Raw genomic sequence first — 19,254 nt, 5'->3', positions numbered from 1 at the left:
CTTCGCGGTAAGCACGTTAGCTGGAGAGCTGCAGGTTTATTGGTTCTCTGCATCTCATCTCTGATTAAGAAAACAGGCAACAATTAAAACTCAAATGCAGCTGCTAAAATCTAAAATTGGCAATTAAGGCAACAGGCAAGAGAACTAAAATGAAGCCCAAAAAACATACAGTGGCACCTCTGGTCACGACCGTAATTCATTCCAAAACTCTGGACGTGACCCGATTTGGTCGTGACCTGAATGTAATTTTCCCCCATAAGATTGTATGTAAATACAATTAATCCATTCCAGACCGTATGACTGTATGCAAGCATATGTTTTTCAGTTTTTTAAGCACAAAAATAGTTAATTATACCATAGAATGCACAGTGTAATAGTAAACGAAACGTAAAAACCTTGAACAACAGAGAAACCGAACATTGTAAGAGTTGGCGCTACAGCCTTACAAACCACTCACTGCAAACACTTGGATTTTTAAGCACAGGGGGAAAAAAATTAAATGTCACTGCTCTTGTGAAACTCTTCACACTCTACTGACTTTAAATTCCTCACCTTCACCACCCAAACAAGGATTTATTTTTCAGCAAATCGCCATGAATCTTCCTGGCTTTCGCACATATGATCGCCTCACTCACGCTATCCCCTGCAAGTTGCTTCTCGTTCAACCACACTAGTAACGGTAGGTAGGTAGGTAGGTAGGTAGGTAGGTAGGTAGGTAGGTAGGTATCCACCTCTTCCAGAACTTGAGGCCTCTGCTTGCTTTAAAATTGGAACTCCTTTTGCAACATCGGCTGCTTTGTTACGCAAACAAAAGAAAATGGCAAACAGAGAATGGGAAATCATTGGCGCATATGAACCGGAAGGGAAACTGGCCGCCAGTGTTTTTGTTCGCCACCAGAGCGTGTGGTTGTGAACAGATGCAAAATTTTGGCAAACTTTTTGATCGTAACCCAATTTGTACGTGTTCGGAAACGTCCGTGACCAGAGGTTCTACTGTACTGCTTTAGTAGTAAATAAAAGGGTTCTGATTAAGAAATTGGTTAAAGTGAAAACCTGCATCCATAGCAGACCTCCGGGACTGTCACCAAGGACCCCTGATCTACAAAGGAACTCCGATTTGTCTTTGAGGAATGAAAGCACAAACAAGACACAGAGTTAAACACCAACTATCATTAAGAGCAAGGACTGAGTTCTAATGAGGACACTGGCTGGAATGAAAACCTCCAGGACCGTGATTGAGGACCCCCGGGTGTATATCATAAAGGTGCAAGAGCAGACCAATCTAGTAACGAATGTGGGGCCTGTCACTCTATGATACACATGTGATGACTCCCTGCATTCACAGAGATACAGCAATGGCAGAAGGACACAGCATGACCGCTATCTAAGAGCGGCTGGGTGGCAGTGCTCCTCCTCTGGAGAGCCTTTGGTTTGGACTCCCGCAGGGCTAACTGTTAGCTCTTGTTCTAAATGGCAGCACTACTGAATTTTTTGGCCACTGCCGGCAGGGGACTCCCTTGTTTGACAGCTGTTTACCTGGCCCAAAAGTAATCCCGAGTCCAGCATAAAATCAGCTGCTCCACGTTACTCGAAGAGTCAACGTTGGTGAACAAACACGTTGATGGAGAGGAGAAGAGGAGAGGAGAGGAGACCAGATGAATGAATGTGTGAATGCATTGAGTCTGTGGTGATGTTTTGGACTTGGGACTCATGTCTACGTGGTGGTGTCTGTGGTTTGAGTCGAAAGATGACCCCTGCAGGTCACAACTGGCAGTGACCTGGCCCACTAAAGCTCTTCTCTTATGTTTCCTCTATTTGGATTCTCTGACGTAGTAGGGTGATGTACAGTGTTAGCCATTGCAGATGCAATGAGAAGCAAAACAAAATGACGCCTTTTATTGGCTAACTGAACAGATTACAACAATGCAAGCTTTCTTCTGGCACGTTAAGAAGGGGGCCTTGAGCTGGCTTGCATATTGTAATCTCTTCAGTTAGCCAATAAAAGGGGTCATTTTGTTTTGCTTCTCAGATTCTCTGGGTAACTCCCTAACCTGAAGCGTCACAGGGTATGAATGATTGCTCACTCCTTGCCTTCTTACAAGCAGGAAGTTTCAGGAGAACCTGTGAATACTTTAAGGGTTTTCACCAGTGTAAGCACACTGTTGGCGAGGCACACGTCCTTCTTCTTTAGAATTGTTTTCCGAGTCTACGTCACAAATGGGGCTCACTGCAGAGTGATCTCTCATGTGGTTCTGAAGGTCTGTTTTCTTCTGAAATGTTTTTTCACACTCTGTGCAGGAGTAGGGCGTCTCCCCCGTGTGAATTCGGAGGTGGTATCGTAGGTACCACTTCTGCCTAAACACCTTTCCACAGACTGTGCAGCAATAAGGCTTCTGTCCCGTGTGACCAGTCACATGGTTCTGCAGAGCTTCTTTCGTTTTGAACTTCATTTCACAGTCCGAGCAACTGTACGGTTTTTCCCCAGTATGAATTCTCAGGTGCCGTGTAAGGGAGATCCTCACCCTAAACCTCTTTCCACAGTCCATACAGGAATATGGCTTTTCCCCAGTGTGAAACCGGAGATGATACTGCAGATCTGACTGCCCGGCAAATTTCTTTCCACAGTGACTACAGCAGTAGGGCTTCTCCCCAGTGTGAATTCTTAAATGGCGTTTCAGATGGGCATTCATTCTGAAGCTCTTTCCACAGTCCATGCAGTGGTAAGGCCTCTCCCCCGTGTGAGTTCTCAGGTGGCACTGAAGGTACCACACCTGTTTGAACCGCTTGCCACATTCTGTGCAGCTGTAAGCCTTCTCTCCAGTGTGCAACTGAAGATGGAATTGGAGATCGGACTTCTCTGCAAACGTCTTTCCGCAGTGTTTACAGCAGTATGGATGGTCCCTAGTGTGACTTCGCAGGTGCCACTGGAGACCTGACTGTCCTGCAAAGCTCTTTCCGCACTCTTTACAGAAGTAGGGCTTCTCGCCAGTGTGAACTCTCAAATGTCGTTTGAGATGAGCATTCATTACAAAGCTCTTTCCACAGTCCGAGCAACTGTAAGGCCTCTCACCGGTGTGAATCCGCAGATGGCACTGGAGATCCCAGATCTGCTTAAACTTCTTTCCACATTCTCTGCAGCAAAAGCGCTTTTCTCCGGTATGATACCTGAGGTGGCACTGAAGATCGGACTGTCCGCCAAACTTCTTTCCGCAGTGCTTGCAGGAGAAGGGTTTCTCTCCGGAGTGAATTCTTAAGTGGCGTTTTAGGTGGGCGTTCATGATGAAGCTCTTTCCGCACTCTAAGCAGCAGTAAGGCCGGTCTCCGGTGTGCATTCTCAAGTGACACTGAAGATACCACTTCTGTCTGAATGACTTCCCACAATGTTTGCAGCAATACGGCTTCTCTTCAGGTTGAACACTCGCATGGCTCTGCAGTGTATCGTTTATTTGAAATGCATTTTCACAGTTAATGCAGCAAAAAGAACTTCCACCAGTGTGATGCTGAAAGCCACTTTTCTGGCCAAACCTCTTCCCACATTGATCACATGTGTAAACTTCCACTTTTATCAACTCATCGTCCACTTTGGAATTAACAAGGAGATCCTCGGTGGAGTCGGTCTTCTCTGGGATTTTCTCAGGGTATTCCCAAACTTGCTTCACTAAAGATCAGGAAAAAGACGGAGAAAGAGGTTTTAAATATTTCAGTTAAACTCAAATGAAAAACACATCTCACAGCATTCCCAGTTTATGCTCCATGCACCACAACACCATAGCCCCAGCTCACCAGTACTCTCATTGAAAACTCACTGCTTTCATCCAACAGATTACACCAGAAACTACTCTCACAGACGTAATGATAAATGTTTAACAGTGAAGGAGCGCTGTACTTTAGTGTTGTGTGATACATTACTGCGAACAAAGCACCAAACTTCCAAATTCCTAAAACAGGCACGCGAAATTCAAAACTCTAACTCAGAGGTTATGAACAGGCACCTCACTCTCTATTCCCCCCCAAGGGGACATTCTGAAGCAATACCTGCACAGTCACACACTCAAAACTCCAAATGGAACACCCCCCCCCCCCCCCCCCCCCCCCGCTATAATATGCGACTATCCATGCTCTTCAAATTCTGAGGAGCACAAATTTGGCCCCCTTGTAACGTGTGAATATCAATGTACTCAAAAATCTGGAGGGGGATCCCCCATTAGTCTTTGTTATAATATGGAGTGCTCACAAGGACACTCAAATGCTTGAGGATTGGGGCAGAGTTATGTGGCACACTTGAGTGAATTGTGGGCCATTTTTGATGGCTCGTCCTCAAGCTGCCACCTTATCGTGGTGGATGGGTTTGCGTGTCCCAATGATCCTAGGAGCTCTACGCATGTGATGAACAAAAACACAATACCCTCACAAAAGCCATTGTAAGAACAGACGGTGTATAGCGCCCAGCCCGACACAGATTGGACACGGGAGGCACGTGTAAAATAAACAAAAACTATTTTACTTTATTTTCAGGCGATACACAGTCCCAAATAAAGCACACCAAGTATCACTAAGCAGTCTTCCTCACAAGCAACCTTGTCGTCCTCCTCCACCCGACTCTGGCTCCTGAGTGGTGGTCGCTGGCTCCTTTTATAGTTCACCCAGAAGTGCTCCGGGTGTTTGATCACCAAGTTCCGGCTGCACCCCCGGGCTCAGGAGTCCCAAACAGAGCACCCCCTGGCAGTGCCTGCGGGACCCAACAGGGCTGCACCCAACTCCAATTCCCAGGGAGTCCTGTGGGAAACCAAGGCACTGCTCCACCCAAGGGGGGGTGGCCATCTAGCACCCAGGGGGAGATATTGCAGTGTCCAGGGCTGCTCCCCCTAAATATAGTGTGCAGGGGCGTCCCGGCTGGGCATGGACGCCAGCCGCCTGCCACACTATATATGCCTTTATACTTTGTTACAATCACAAGGTCCGAAAGTGTGGGACACTCCCAGCTACCCTTATGTCACCGTTTGCTTGCTGTCACTTACAAGAGCTTCCACCCAACCGCTAGTGACAAATGGACAATCCTCACAACATTTCAAAATGAGGTTTGTGTAGACAAGTGCAAACTCACACAAAGACTCAAATAAATAAAAGCATCAACTTTTCAAAAGAGAGGGGCAATGGCAAACTTTACAAAGTAAACTCTAAAATGGATTTGCACTAAAACAACATTGTCACCCTCCAGTAAAAATGAAAACAGGAAATGAAATGCTGGCACAAAACCAGAGTGACTTCATGGTCAGTCAGAATGTGAGCCCAAGAGGAAATCCGCATGCAGTTCACGTCACCATGCTGTCCTACAAGGACACGTCCTGCTCTGACGGAATAAGAGAATTGCGTCTCCTTAGTCCTGGGCAGTGTGGGGACACAATGCAGACCTTCTAACGTTATAACATCATCCAACCACATGCTTTTTACTGAGGACAACAACAGTAACTAAGACCACTGCCTTAATCTCACTGCTGTTAGCAGGGGACCCGACCCCAATGGAAAAAGAACTGGTGGACTTTACTGGCTTATTTTATTGTCATGATGACTGCTCAGTTTATATGATCGTGTGTACATATGCAACATAGCAAACAGTGTGTGTGTACTTTAAATACAATTCAATACTTTTATACTAGTGGGGAGGGAAGCCGACTGAATTTGCTTTGCCTCGAGTTTGATGAAACCCCTGAAGGATTTGGGAACTTCATTGAACTCGGTTTAAAGCACTGAAATCAATGAGGAGAGAGAAACTGAATTCGTTTTGAGTGGACTATAATGGTCAATGGTGGCCACAGAAGTGTCTGACAACTATGCTGGATCAATTCTTGTGGCCAAAAATATGACAGGAGCCGTGAGGCAACTCTGCTAACCACTGGGCTGAGCAAATAAAGAACAAAGAGTTAAAAAGAAGAGTTATTATGAAACCTATTTAAATATAAGAGCCATTCTAGTGTCTGCACCACTACCATTTCTGAGTCTTGTATTGATGACTGGATAAGAAAGTCCTTCGGGACAGCGACCCGCCAAAAGGATCAGAAATTCAAACATGAAATCCATATGAGGCAGGTGTGACAGTTACCTTCAATTTGCTTTAATGAGGGGGTCTTAGCATTAAACAACAGTCAGGGATGTCAGGTTTAAGAGTGAAGGGGTCAGAATCAAATGCAAAATGAGACTTTCAGAGCGCGCTGCAGTACACTTGTAATGGCATTAAAAACCAAAATAGGACACACTACGGGAAGTTTTACTGATAAAGACAATAATCTAACAGTTCAATATTACGAAAAGGCTAATTGTGAAAGTGAAGCTCAAAAACAGACCTGGAAAATACTGCAGCCTTGCATAGCGTAGTATGGGTAAAAGAAACAAATGCTATTTCGAATTTCAAACTGTGTCTCTGTCTTCTCAATGAACTCATTTTAAAATAACAGTCCCGATGCACTGGACTAATTCCCTTCATAATTTTAATTTAAATATACTAAAAACAGCAGCGGCCCTGGCACAAAACCCTGCTGGTCACCTCTCTTAACATCGGCCAGTTCTGATGAGGTTCCTCACACCCTCACCCTTCCTGTGTCTGAGCCAATTCTGCACCCATCACCCTGAACTTCCACTTCTTTTAGTTTGGTGCCCACCCTCTCATGTGGCACCTTATCAAATGCTTTCTGAAAGTCCAGATCAATAATCTCATCTGCTCCACTTTGATCGTATCCTTTTGTTGCCTCCTCATAGAATTACAGCATGTTAGTAAAACACGTCCTCCATCTTCTGACCCCACGCTGACTGTTCCTAATAACTCCTGTCCTTGCCAGGTGTTCCTCAATTTTATCCTTAATAATTCCTTCCATTCATTTTCCTGTGATGTTTCATGTTAAGCTTACTGGCCTGTAGTTGCTCTGATCTGCCCGGTCCCCCCATTTATATAACAGGAGGATATTTGCCATTTTCCAGTCCTTCGTAACCTGTCCAGTACAAAGACTTCCTAAAAATGTGTGTCAAGGGTTTATATCTGCACTCGCTAGCCTCCTTAAGAACTCGAGGGTTAATACTATCTGGTCCTGCTGATTTGTTTAATTGCAGCCTACTTAATCTGAGCAGCTCTTCTTCTACAATTTCCAAATACCTCAGTATCTGCAAAAGAGTCCCTTTCACTGCTGTGTGAAGACCTCTGAAAAATGCAAGTTTAGAGCATCTGCTATTCCAAGGTTTGTCATTTTTTTGTTTATCCCTTTGCTATTCCTGATGTGCTTCACCTCCTCCTTGACTACTAAAATTCTGAAGGAATCTCCTTGGGTCGTCTTTCGTCTCATCTGCTATATTCCTCTCTAACTGATATTTCTTATCTCTAATACCCCTTTTAATGATTGTCCTCACGTTCACATACTCTCCGTGGTTCACATTCAAGTTAATAGTTTTATATGCCTTAAATTGCATTTAATTTATTTATTTTAATTGTGTGGCCTCTTTTTTACCTCTTTACTTACCCTCTGCAGAGTTTTAAATTTCTTAATAATTCCTAATATATTGACATGCCTGTCCCAAAACTAGGAATTTTAAGAAAGTCGGCTGTGGGTAATTCTGTCAAGATGTCTATGCTGATCTGTAAAGTGCATTGGGATTGGAGCTAGCAGGTGGTGGGCTTTAGTTGCTAACCATTTTTCTTTAAGGTATTCAAAGTCAGATCGACTACATGGTTTTTTATTCACATCTTTACAGTAAATAAAGTGACAAAATTTTTCAAATACAAAACGATTAAGGAGGCTTCTGATGGGACATTCTTAACACGAGGCCTCCTGTGCAGCAGCTACAGACACAAACAAAGGCTGCTCTTTAGCAACGACACGTGAAGCCAAGAGTTGACCACACACGCCGTTCTACTCACTCGACAAACTGTGGATGAAGTCTGCAGTACTCGTTCACGTTCCAGGAATTAAAAATGAACTCTACGTTTGGTTCATGTTCAAAGAAACAACATTGTTTCTCAAAGAAACAGAACATTTTGTTCTGTACATTTTTATTCTTAAATTTAAATATCCACAAGATTTCCTTTTTCTGAGTTAATACCGTATGGCAGTTTTCTTTGAATGACAAAAGGTAAATTTCACACAAACATTTTCTGCACACAAAGAACTACAAGTATAAAAGGTTATTCATGGCATAATTAAATGCAATCCAACCCGTTAACTACATTGCAAGGCGATACATATGCAAGTGATGCATTTCATTTTTATTGCGTCATAATTAAAAACACAACAAACAAATGATCACTTGTTTTTCTCTATGGCGCATGATTTCCATGCTAGTTAAAAATTTTTAAAAAATGACACATGGTGTATGAATCACAGAGCTTTGTGGTTTAGTATTTTCACTTGGCTACACGGATATTCAAATTTGTATTTAATTAATCGGGAAGGCGTATAAATCAAGGCTTACTCTGCACATCAAAAAATCCTTTTTTCTTATTGTGCCATCACAGCTTGTGGTCAGAGCACAGCTTTTCATCCATTTTTACGGCTCCAACTTGCTTTAACGTGTCACCATATTGTCCAGAATGGCCGCAATCCAGACAAGAACCCTCCATTCAGCCCAACAAAGTCCTACTGTCTACCACACTACCTGCTCGCTTATTCCATGTGTCTATGGTTCTTAATGTCCTTGCTAGCTAACGGGTTCAGCAACAAATCTCAAGCTCTTGCGATGGTCTCTCGCTTCCACCTACCGCTTTGCAACTGGCTGAAAGCTGCCGAGACATCTTCATTACATTCCCAATTGGAAGAGTCCATGTCGAGACCAGCAGCCTTCAGGTGTGCAGACGGCCCCTGGAGTGGCACGTCAGTTGCTAGAGCAGAGTTTTCCACATCTGGACAGCAGTTCTCAGTCACATACTCCACCTTCACAGCCAGGTCTTTCAAATCTTCTTGACAGATCTGCTCAAAATCAACAATCTTGCTGTCGATAGTCACCTCCTCATACGGCTCAGTCTTCACTTGGAGGAATGGCGGCTCACAGGGTTCCTCCTTAATGTGGATTGATGGCTCCTCTTTAACGCACACAGGTATCTCCTCCATCCTTGCAATGCTCTTAACTTCAGCTTTCCACTCACTGTAGCCATGGACTGAGCTTCACTGTATTGCACCTCCCCATGGCTCTGAAAGAGAAGAAAAGAGAGGCTGCCTTCAGAGATGCCAAATGACTCTTACATTGACCCGGAGCCAAATTCTTAATACAACAGACAGAGCCTGACATAAAAACACTCACAAAACGGGCAGACGCCGTACACTGGAGAAATGCAGGAGAAGACAAATGAAGGAGAGAAAACAAAAACCCGCGGCAATGTTGAGTTGCACTTTTATGAAAATTCTGCACAAGTCAGTGATAAGTGCTAAAACGGGGCCAGCCTTCCTGTCATATGAAAATGGACAATGTGGGTTGGAAATTGTAAACAGCTACACAGAAGTTATGATGAGCTGGATGATAAATTAGACTGGACTGCCAATACTGATTCTCTGTGCAAGAGAGGACAGAGCCGACTATACTTCCTTAGAAGGCTGGCGTCCTTCAACATCTGCAATAAGATGCTGCAGATGTTCTATCAGACGGTTGTGGCGAGCACCCTCTTCTACACAGTGGTGTGCTGGGGAGGCACCATGAAGAAGAGGGACGCCTCATGCCTGGACAAACTGGTGAGGAAGGCAGGCTCTATTGTTGGCATGGAGCTGGACAGTTTGACATCTGTGGCAGAGCGAAGGGCGCTGAGCAGACTCCTGTCAATCATGAAGAATCCACTGCATCCACTGAACAGGATCATCTCCAGACAGAGGAGCAGCTTCAGCGACAGACTGCTGTCACCGTCCTGCTCCACTGACAGACTGAGGAGATCGTTCCTCCATCACACTATACGACTCTTCAGTTCCACCCGGGGGGTAAACGTTGATATTATATAAAGTTATTGTCTGTTATACCTGCCTCTCACTCTCCACCTTGCACTGTGTTTTTAACACTCTTTAATGAATATTATTTTTATCAGTATGCTGCTGCTGGAGTATGTGAATTTCCCCTTGGGGACTAATAAAGTATCTATCTATCTAGAAGTGACACCACAATGGAGAGTTTGCTTGAAACATCCAGCCCTACCAGACTTAAATGAATTTAAATAGAGAAGACCACAGATGCAGGCTGGAAGAGGCCATTAAAAATAGGAGAGACGCTCAACAGGGCGCGGGAAGGCTCAACAGTCTGCCTCTAGCTGCTCCCTTTTGTGTGTGTGTGTGTGTGTGTGTGAACTGTGAGCCTTTTCAGATTCAACTGAAATAAGTAAACTTAATGACCGGCTATTCATTCATTCCTGTTTTATTACAGAGTTAAAGGCTTTTTATTGTGACATCACAAGCTTCCTCACTCAACCTGCCCTGGATGTCAATAAACGGTAGGCATGTTGTTGAAACTGTTAGCGATAAAGTGAAGCTCCCAAACAGAACTTGTCCCTTCAGATACCCACGGGCGTCACACTACAGTTTTAACCGAGACTGCACAAAGACCACCAAAATGTCCGAAGTGCTTTACTTGACTAACCCCTTCTTTTAAATTTTGACACTCTAATGGACTTGAGGCAGAGGAGACGGTGTGGAGGTCCGTTTCTTTTGTGTAAAGGCTGTCTGTCCTTTTTCCTGAGGGGCACCAACTGCCACCAACACTAAGTCTCTCATTTTATCCGCCTCCTTTATCAGGTTGTAGAGGCTGTTAGATTACCTCATAGATTACCACATAAGTTCTGTTTAAAAAGGAAGTTTTAGGCATCGGCAGACTTTAAGGGGAGGCACGGCCCCCCAGCACAAACACTATGCTACTAAAATACATTTCCAATAAAGAGTTGTTGCTTCTCCCTTTCTTTAACAGAAATACGCTGATAATCAAAGAATACGAAACTTAAATCCATCCTACTCATTCCACTCTGCCCTGCACGTCTCCCAGCCTTAAAACAAGCGCAGAGACATTCTGCAGTATGCGAGTTACAGATCCGCCTAGCGTTTCAAGCGTAGCTGGAGGGGGTCACTTTGGCTCCTTTTTCCTCTTCAGTCAGACAACAGACCCTCAAGCAGTAATTTCAATGAATTTAAATGTGCGTCATCAGCTTTAAGGTGCCACCTGTGTGGCGGTCTAAGAAAACCTCAGTCAAATGGCACACACCACAGTGACCAAATATTTCTTTAACAAGCAAAGTCTCTTTCATGAAGTAAATATTAAATTTGAAAATGCTTCAACTTTCTATCCATTTATTAAACCCACTTATGCAGAACAGGAAAGCTCACCATTGGAGAAGATGCCAGCCCATCGCAGTATGAAAACACACACACACACACCAAGGGTCAATGTGGTATCGCCAATCCACCTAACCTGCACGTCTTTAAAAGCCGTTAATACAATCCCAGAACGCTCTGCTGTGGTAACATGAGGTCCGCGGCTGTTCAGCACCATTTTAAATAGATAAACGCCGCACTCGTGTCTTAAGTGGGGGCGCGGTAGTGTGGCAAGAGTGATTTCTGTGCGATGCGCGGGCATTCGCACAGTTAAGTGCACACGTGCGGAATCACCTGTGCCTGTAACTGATAACGGGAGCTGCTAATCACCACACCTATGCCACGTCCCCATTATTAAGGAGAGGCACGAATGTGAGGAGGATCAAGCAGCCGCCGGCCCAGTCACAAAAGTGTTCTGCACCACAATCAGCTAGCGACCGATCAGCTGATGCTGGTACAACTCTTTCATTTTTGATCTCCAAAATCAGAGCGCGATAAGCCACAGATTCTGATTCAGCAATAATGCACAAAATGGCATCTCGGGAGTATTTTGCTTTGCACGTTCACTTTGCTCTCTCACCAGAACCACCTTTAGCTCTGGTGGCTGGGGCCCACGTGATGGCAGCTGCTCTGCTCAGCATCTCAGCTGGCTGCCAAAAAAATTTCAGCTGTCAAAGAGGTAAATTCCATGAATACTTTCCCCAGCGTGTGCTCATGTACTGTCCCCTTAAAAACATACCGCCGTGTGGGTCGTCACGTGACTCCACGCTGTCAAGTCTGTGACAAGGAAGAAAACTCAAACAGCAAGCAGCTGTTACCTAAGAAAAATGTCATGTCTGTCGTTTGGATGCATTTTGGTTTCAGCATAGAATACAACAACAACAAAAAAAAAACAGTTAAATGTAAACACTGCAGAAAAAAAGATTCAGCGAACGAATGTGACAACACTTGGAGGACATCATGGTATCGAATATGAACGACACATGGCTCAAACAAGAGAGAGACTGACAAACGGGTCATTTCAAGAAAAGAGAGGCACATACGGTGACATACAAGAGTGGAGGAAGATGCACACAGGTAGATGACATCCTATGCAGAAGAGTCGATCTGAAGGAGACTGAAGACTGCAAAGTGGTGACAGGTGAAAGTGTAGTTAAGCAGCAGAGAATGGTGGTCTGTAGGATGACGCTGGAGATCAAGAAGAGTAAGAGAGTGAGGGCAGAGCCAAGGATCAAATGGTGGAAGTTGAAAAAAAGAAGACTGGAAGGTTGAGTTTAGGGAGAAGGTGAGACAGGCACTTGGTGGTAGTGAAGAGTCACCAGACAGCTGGGCAACTACAGCAGATGTAGTAAGGATGACAGCAAGAAGGGTGCTTGGTGTAATATCTGGACAGAGGAAGGAGGAAAAGGAAACCTGGTGGTGGAATGAGGAAATACAGGAGAGTATACAGAGGAAGAGGATGGCAAAGAAGAAGTGGGATAGTCAGAGAGATGCAGAAAGTAGACAAGAGTACAAGGAGATAAGGCGCAAGGTGAAGAGAGAGGTGACAAAGGCTAAAGAAAAGGCGTACGATGAGTTTTATGAGAGGTTGGACACTAAGGAGGGAGAAAAGGACCGGTGGGCTAAAGAGAGGGGCCGAGCTGGGAAAGATGTGCAGCAGGTTAGGGTAATAAAGGAGAAAGATGGAAACGTACTAACATGCGAGGAGAGTGTGTTGAGCAGATGGAAAGAGTACTTTGAGAGGCTGATGAATGAAGTGAACAAGAGAGAGAAGAGGTTGGATGATGTGGAGATAGTGAATTAGGAAGTGCAATGGATTAGCAAGGAGGAAGTACGGACAGCTATGAAGAGGATGAAGAATGGAAAAGCCGTTGGTCCAGATGACATATCTATGGAAGCATGGAGAGATGGCAGTGGAGTTTTTAATGGAATCTTGTAAAGTGAGAGGATGCCTGAGGAGTGGAGAAGTAGTGTACTGGTGCCGATATTTAAGAATAAGGGGGATATGCAGGACTGTAGTAACTAGAGGGGGATAAAATTGATGAGCCACAGCATGAAGTTATGGGAAAGAGTAGTGGAGACGCAGTTAAGAAGTGAGGCGATGATTAGTGAGCAGCAGGATGGTGTCATGCCAGGAAAGAGCACCACAGATGTGATGTTTGCGCTGAGGATGTTGATGGAGAAGTTTAGAGAAGGCCAGAAGGAGTTGCATTGCATCTTTGTGGACCTGAAGAAAGCAAATGACAGGGTGCCTAGAAAGGAGTTGTGGTATTGTATGAGGAAGTCAGGAGTGGCAGAGAAGTACATAAGAGTTGTACAGGATATGTACGAGGGAAGTGTGACTGTGGTGAGGTCTGCAGTAGGAGTGATGGAGGTGGGATTACATCAAGGATCGGCTCAGAGCCCTTTCTTATTTGCAATGGTGATGGACACGTTGACAGACGAGAATAGACAGGAGTTCCCGTGGACTGTGATGTTTGCTGATGGCGTTGTGATCTGTAGTGAGAGTAGGGAGCAGGTTGATGAGACCATGCAGAGGTGGAGATATGAGAGGAGAGGAATGAAGGTCAGTAGTAACAAGACAGAATACATGTGTGTAAATGAGAGGGAGGTCAGTGGAATTGTGAGGATGAGGGAGTAGAGTTGGCGAAGGTGGAGGAGTTTAAATACTTGGGATCAACAGTACAGAGGAATGGGGATTGTGGAAGAGAGGTGAAGAAGAGAGTGCAGGCATCGTGGAATGGGTGGAGAAGAGTGTCAGGAGTAATTTGTGACAGATGGGTATCAGCAAGAGTGACAGGGAAGGTCTACAGGACGGTAGTGAGACCAGCTATGTTATATGGGCAGGAGACGGTGGCACTGACCAGAAAGCAGGAGACAGAGCTGGAGGTAGCAGAGTTAAAGATGTTAAGATTTACATCGGGTGTAACAAGGATGGAGAGGATTAGAAATGAGGACATTAGAGGGTCAGCTCAAGTTGGACTGTTGGGAGACAAAGTCAGAGAGGAGAGATTGCGTTGGTTTGGACATGTGCAGAGGAGAGATGAGGGGTATATTGGGAGAAGGATGCTAAGGATAGAGCTGCCAGGCAAGACGAGAAGAGGAAGGCCTAAGAGAAGGTTTATGGATGTGGTGAGAGAGGACATGCAATTTGCTACCAACTACACATAACCATAAATATGCTGACTTACAAATTCAGTTCATGCTACCTAATGCCACAGATGAAAATGATCTTTGAAGAACAAGGAAAACTCTTGAAAAGTGACACTCCACAAAAGGATGCCTACAAAGCCATTCATTGCCTAAATTTTAAGAACAGTAAAGTAAATTTGATACTATTCATTGTACTGGCAGAAAAAATTCAGTCAACATTTTCAAAAATACATGCATTTTATATAAAAGTTTGGGTATTTAGAAGTGAAAACACTTGACTTTCTACTGTATTCCAGTTCAACAGTCTCATACCACGTTATACTTTCACAAAAAATATTTTACATCATCACATATTGGTTAAGGATATACATTATCAAGCCCTTGAGAAATGTGCGAGTGAGTGAGAAAAGGAGAGAAAGGCAGCATATGCTTCAGTAAAGGAAAAGAAGGGATGGAGAGAGAAAGGTCCTTGCTGTGGTGACCCCTAATGGGAGCAGCTGAAAGAAGGAGAAGACAACGACAGTACAAACCTTGTCAGTGAACTACGAGGGCAAAAAACAAAAAGAAAAAAACCCTGTAAAACAAGCGTTCATTAATCGTAATCGAGGTAAAACGTTCAACTAATCGTAATAATGATTCAAGGTCACATCGCCCAGCACTATCCTCCATCCTTCTGACATGCTGAAAAATGACCTATTAAACCATCACAGTTTCATAATTATTACTGGCATGAAGGATCATCTAGAAGCACAATTTTATTTCCACAACACTGTTCTATTTGGAGTAGTGGTGATATCTGGTGCATTTTATTATTTATTTGACTGATGCCGTTATCTATGGTGACATTTGAGATGCAATCGGTTCCATTTCTTCCTTTGTTTTTGCCTTCCAAGTGGAGCACAGCCAGGTGAAGTGACTTCCTCAAGGTCACACAGAGGTGTCAGCAGCAGGATTCGAACCCACAACCTCTGGGGTTGAAGTCCAAAGCCTTAACCACTTTGCCACTAAACCTAAAGAGTTGCTTTGATAAAGTGATCCATTTGGCAGGTGTGTTGTTGAGCACACGGGGTCCTCTCATGTGTTTACCTCTCATTTGAACTTTCCTGTTACACCAAAGCCACACTAATGGGGCCTGTGCCTGATGGGTATGCGGTTTTCAATAAAACTAAAGAACCACCATTAGGGTATCACAGCTTGTGGAAAATTGTATTTCCGACACTCTATTAAGAATAACAACCACCAAAATGCAGATCGGAGCAACTTTGTTAACATTATTACCTCTTGGGGAAAAAGTTGGGTTATTGCCTCAAATATATTTTATTACGTATAAACAAAGAAAGTACATTTTCTTTTAAGATTATACATAAGAGCTGCTCAGTAAAGCACTTGCTTTACAATTTCCAAATTGTTAACTGTTCCTTTTGTAGAATGCAACTTGAAATGGTGCACCATCTGGCCCTGTCAGTACTCTTAAAAAGCTATGAGATACCTTGAAGTTAATTAATAATAATTGTACAGTGAGTTTAACTTAATTATGAAAACGTACTACTGTATTTTAAAATTAACAACAGGAGTATATGGAGAGCAGACATGTATTAATTTAACATTAATAGTAGCGGTGCTTCTCTTCTAAAGTGGGTTGAAATCCAAGGAATCGGCAAAGAATTCAGCATTAATGTCTACTGTGCATCATCATGTATTGGGATGTGTTTTATACTGCATGTCGTAATAAAATGCACTGCATTCCAACAGGTGGTGCATCACAAACATTTGTAGTAATATGACTACAAACGCATGAAGAAGCGTGTCAAGAAACACTAGACCAACAGCAATACGTCTGTATAACGCCTCACTGGGACTGCCAAGTCCGAACTTCTCTTTTGAGTTTTTCTTGCTTTGTGGCGACTCCAAAGTGTGTGTGTGTTTATTTATTTACTTATTCATCTACCTGCTTGTTTACTAATTTTTTTAAAGAGCTTCTGTAAAAAGCCACATTTCCTCCTGGAGATTAATAAAGTTCTTCCTGTCTGTAAAGTTTCCAGTAAGAATCTGTCTCTCGGTTTTTGTTGCTGGGAATTGTACATAAAAACTATTAGATTCTTTGGAAAGGAAAAGCCACCAATACTGTACATGTCTGTAGTGACTTCAAGGCATCTGTATAACGCTTACAGCTATTTGTATACTAATTAGGTTATTCTCTGGCAGTGTGCATTACAGTATATTAGACTCAGCTCAAGTAAACTGAAGGTGCAACGGCTTTGTGAGTTCTCTCAATTAAAAAAAAAATCCCAGAAATCCTGACGCTACACATAAACTTTCTAACTTGTTGAAAAAATAGAATGATGTGGACACTTGTACAATAAGCAGACAAAAAAATGTCATTTCAAAATCGTTAACGGAACATGTACTATTTGTAGAACTTCAAGTTTTTGAAGGTTTTATTGCAAGTTGTGGTCGCGGGTTTCAAATGCCACCTCTGCCATTGTGTGACCCTCTAAGTAAGTCACTTCACCTGGCTGTGTCCCGAGTGGGAAAGAAAAACAAAAGTTGCCAATCGTCTCAGAAATGTTGTAAGTCGCCTTGGACAAACATAACCCACACTTAAGGTTTATTACTTGCAGTTTTATTACTGGTTACATTACAAACACTTTGGGATTTCTGACGTGTGATGTAAATATGAAGCAGGACTCTTAATATTTACAGTCGTTGGTCTCCCGGTGACAAAAACAAATCAAATGAGAACAGCGAGCGGCCCCCCTTCTTACCTTATGGAGGTCGCTTGCTTGCTCGCTCACAATGTCCCTGATCCGGCACGACGTCCAGACCCACTCGGGCCCGTCTGCTCCACCAGTGATGTCTCCGAAATGGCCCAGCTTAGTTGTTGGCCGCCCCCCGGTAGAGGACGTTCCTTCCCATCGCGTCTTTAACGTGGAGTTTCCTTGACAATGAAAGTAAAACGCTGAGGCTGTCAGTCTTTCTGAGCTCGGAGCACATCGGTGTTTGCTATCGTGCGGTCGCACCACCGCCGCCTCTTCGGCCGCCAAGTTTAAGATGGCACTTCCGACAGACGCGCTCGTCAAGCTTGGCTCTCCGCAGCTTTCATGCTGCTCGGCCCTCGTTGTTTTGTTGTCTCCTCCTACCTTTTCTTTTTCTTTTTTCGGCGTCGGCTCTTCTCTCTCGAGATGGTTGACGTACTGAGATGAATACCTGGCTGGGCTAGATTAGTTGGTTCCGGCCACGCGCATGCGCACGTCTCTCAATTCGGACGCCCAAGCAGCCCCTCCCTCTATTGCGACGGGGATGCCGAAGCTGCGCATGAGCGCTCTGATTGGGGATGCGTGGAGTCGCTAAGCGGATGTGATGCGCACGTTTGGGGTCGGTGTGTCAGACCCAAAAAAGTGACAATTAAGTGACTCAAAGTGACTTGAACTGCTAGCCTGTCCCTGCTTTAGGGCTGGCGGGGTAGGTGGCGTTTCAACGAAAGAAAGAAAGAAAGAAAGAAAGGCGCTGCTCTGCCACTTTATGCTGCCTTATCATTATTTACTGCTGCATATTTTTACCGTTTTTTATGGAGAGAAATAAGAAATCATTTGCACAATTTACTGTTCATCAGTTAAATGCAAAGCAAATTGTCAGGGGATAACAATATGTGTGTGTGTGTGTGTGTGTGTGTTAGACAGTGGAGCAGTCAACATAAGGCTACAAGTATGAATGCTGTTAATTTAAGACATTTTCAATAGTAAAAACGAAAAGCTAATCTATCCTTAGCCTAATTTGGTGGTGCCACAGCACACACTGATTAGCACTGCCACAGATTCAGCATTGTTTCAAATTGAGCACCTGATTGTGTGGAGTTTGTATGTTCTCCCTAAGTCTCTGTGTGGAGTTTGTATGTTCTCCCTAAGTCTCTGTGCTTTTTTTCTGGGTACTCCAGCTTCCCTCCCACTTCTCGAACCCATGTTAGTTTGGTTACTAGCATGGCTGTGATGTACCAGTACCCTGCCCAGGCCCAGTTCTAACATTATAGGCTCCTCTGAACTGGAGTAACCTGAGAACGACTAGGACTATAAGTCGGCCAGTGTACACATTTACTTTGAAAATGCCATGAACTGTTGCCAAAACCAAAAGTCACTTTTTAAAGACCCTAAAATAATGTAAAGTTGAATTGTGCTATCTTAGGTTAATGAGTTCTACAAAGTCTTCATTTATAGGCTGAAATGTTTGATGGCAGCCTTAAACAGGGGCATATTTAACAGACGCTTTTTCAACGTTATCTTTGAGTACTGTTCATTATTGTGTCTCTGCGGTCACTTTGCCATATAAATGGGAGTGAAGCTGATTACGGACTCACCAAATAATCCAAGTTAATTTCCTGAAATGTACTGATTTTAGTGCAAGACTGTACTTCAGACTGTTTTTCACGTTTAAGTAAATAAAGTTTAGTCAAGTGTCTTTGGAAAGGACAGACAGCATTAAGAACAGAGGACAGGGTGTCAGTGGCAGCATTGGTGTCAAGAAAGGAGAAGCGGTCAGAAGGAGAAAGAGCAGAGGAGACCAGTGAAGAGGAACAGGTTAGAGAGAGGGAGTATAGATAGCAGCAGAAGGACATACTGGGAGGAATGGCAGGGAGAAGTGAGTGACAATGGTGTGGAGTGGAGTGACAGTGGCGTTAGTGAGTATGCAGTTCCAGCTCATTGGGTCTGCAGGCCACGTGACCTCCTGACTGGGCCACCCTTACAACACCAACATAAATATTCCTCATGTCATGTGAGTGGAAGGATGC

The 19,254-nt window shown here is 43.9% G+C and overlaps 1 protein-coding gene across 1 annotated transcript; it reads right to left on the bottom strand.

Annotated features, from left to right (window-relative positions):
• Positions 1-1,181: 1,181 nt before the first annotated feature.
• LOC114651548 (gastrula zinc finger protein XlCGF57.1-like) lies at positions 1,182-17,649 on the bottom strand. Its single transcript, XM_028801349.2, has 3 exons — positions 17,237-17,649; positions 8,741-9,169; positions 1,182-3,658 (listed from the first exon to the last, which is right to left on the bottom strand). Exons 2-3 carry the CDS (start codon positions 9,087-9,089, stop codon positions 2,133-2,135), a joined length of 1,875 nt encoding a protein of 624 aa, XP_028657182.1. The 5' UTR covers positions 9,090-9,169; positions 17,237-17,649; the 3' UTR covers positions 1,182-2,132.
• Between the last annotated feature and the right edge of the window lie 1,605 nt (positions 17,650-19,254).

Source organism: Erpetoichthys calabaricus, chromosome 5 (assembly GCF_900747795.2).
Source record: "Erpetoichthys calabaricus chromosome 5, fErpCal1.3, whole genome shotgun sequence".
Taxonomy (NCBI): domain Eukaryota; kingdom Metazoa; phylum Chordata; class Cladistia; order Polypteriformes; family Polypteridae; genus Erpetoichthys; species Erpetoichthys calabaricus.
The sequence above is the reverse complement of the archived record's forward strand: the minus strand, read 5'-3'. Positions and strand labels throughout refer to the sequence as shown.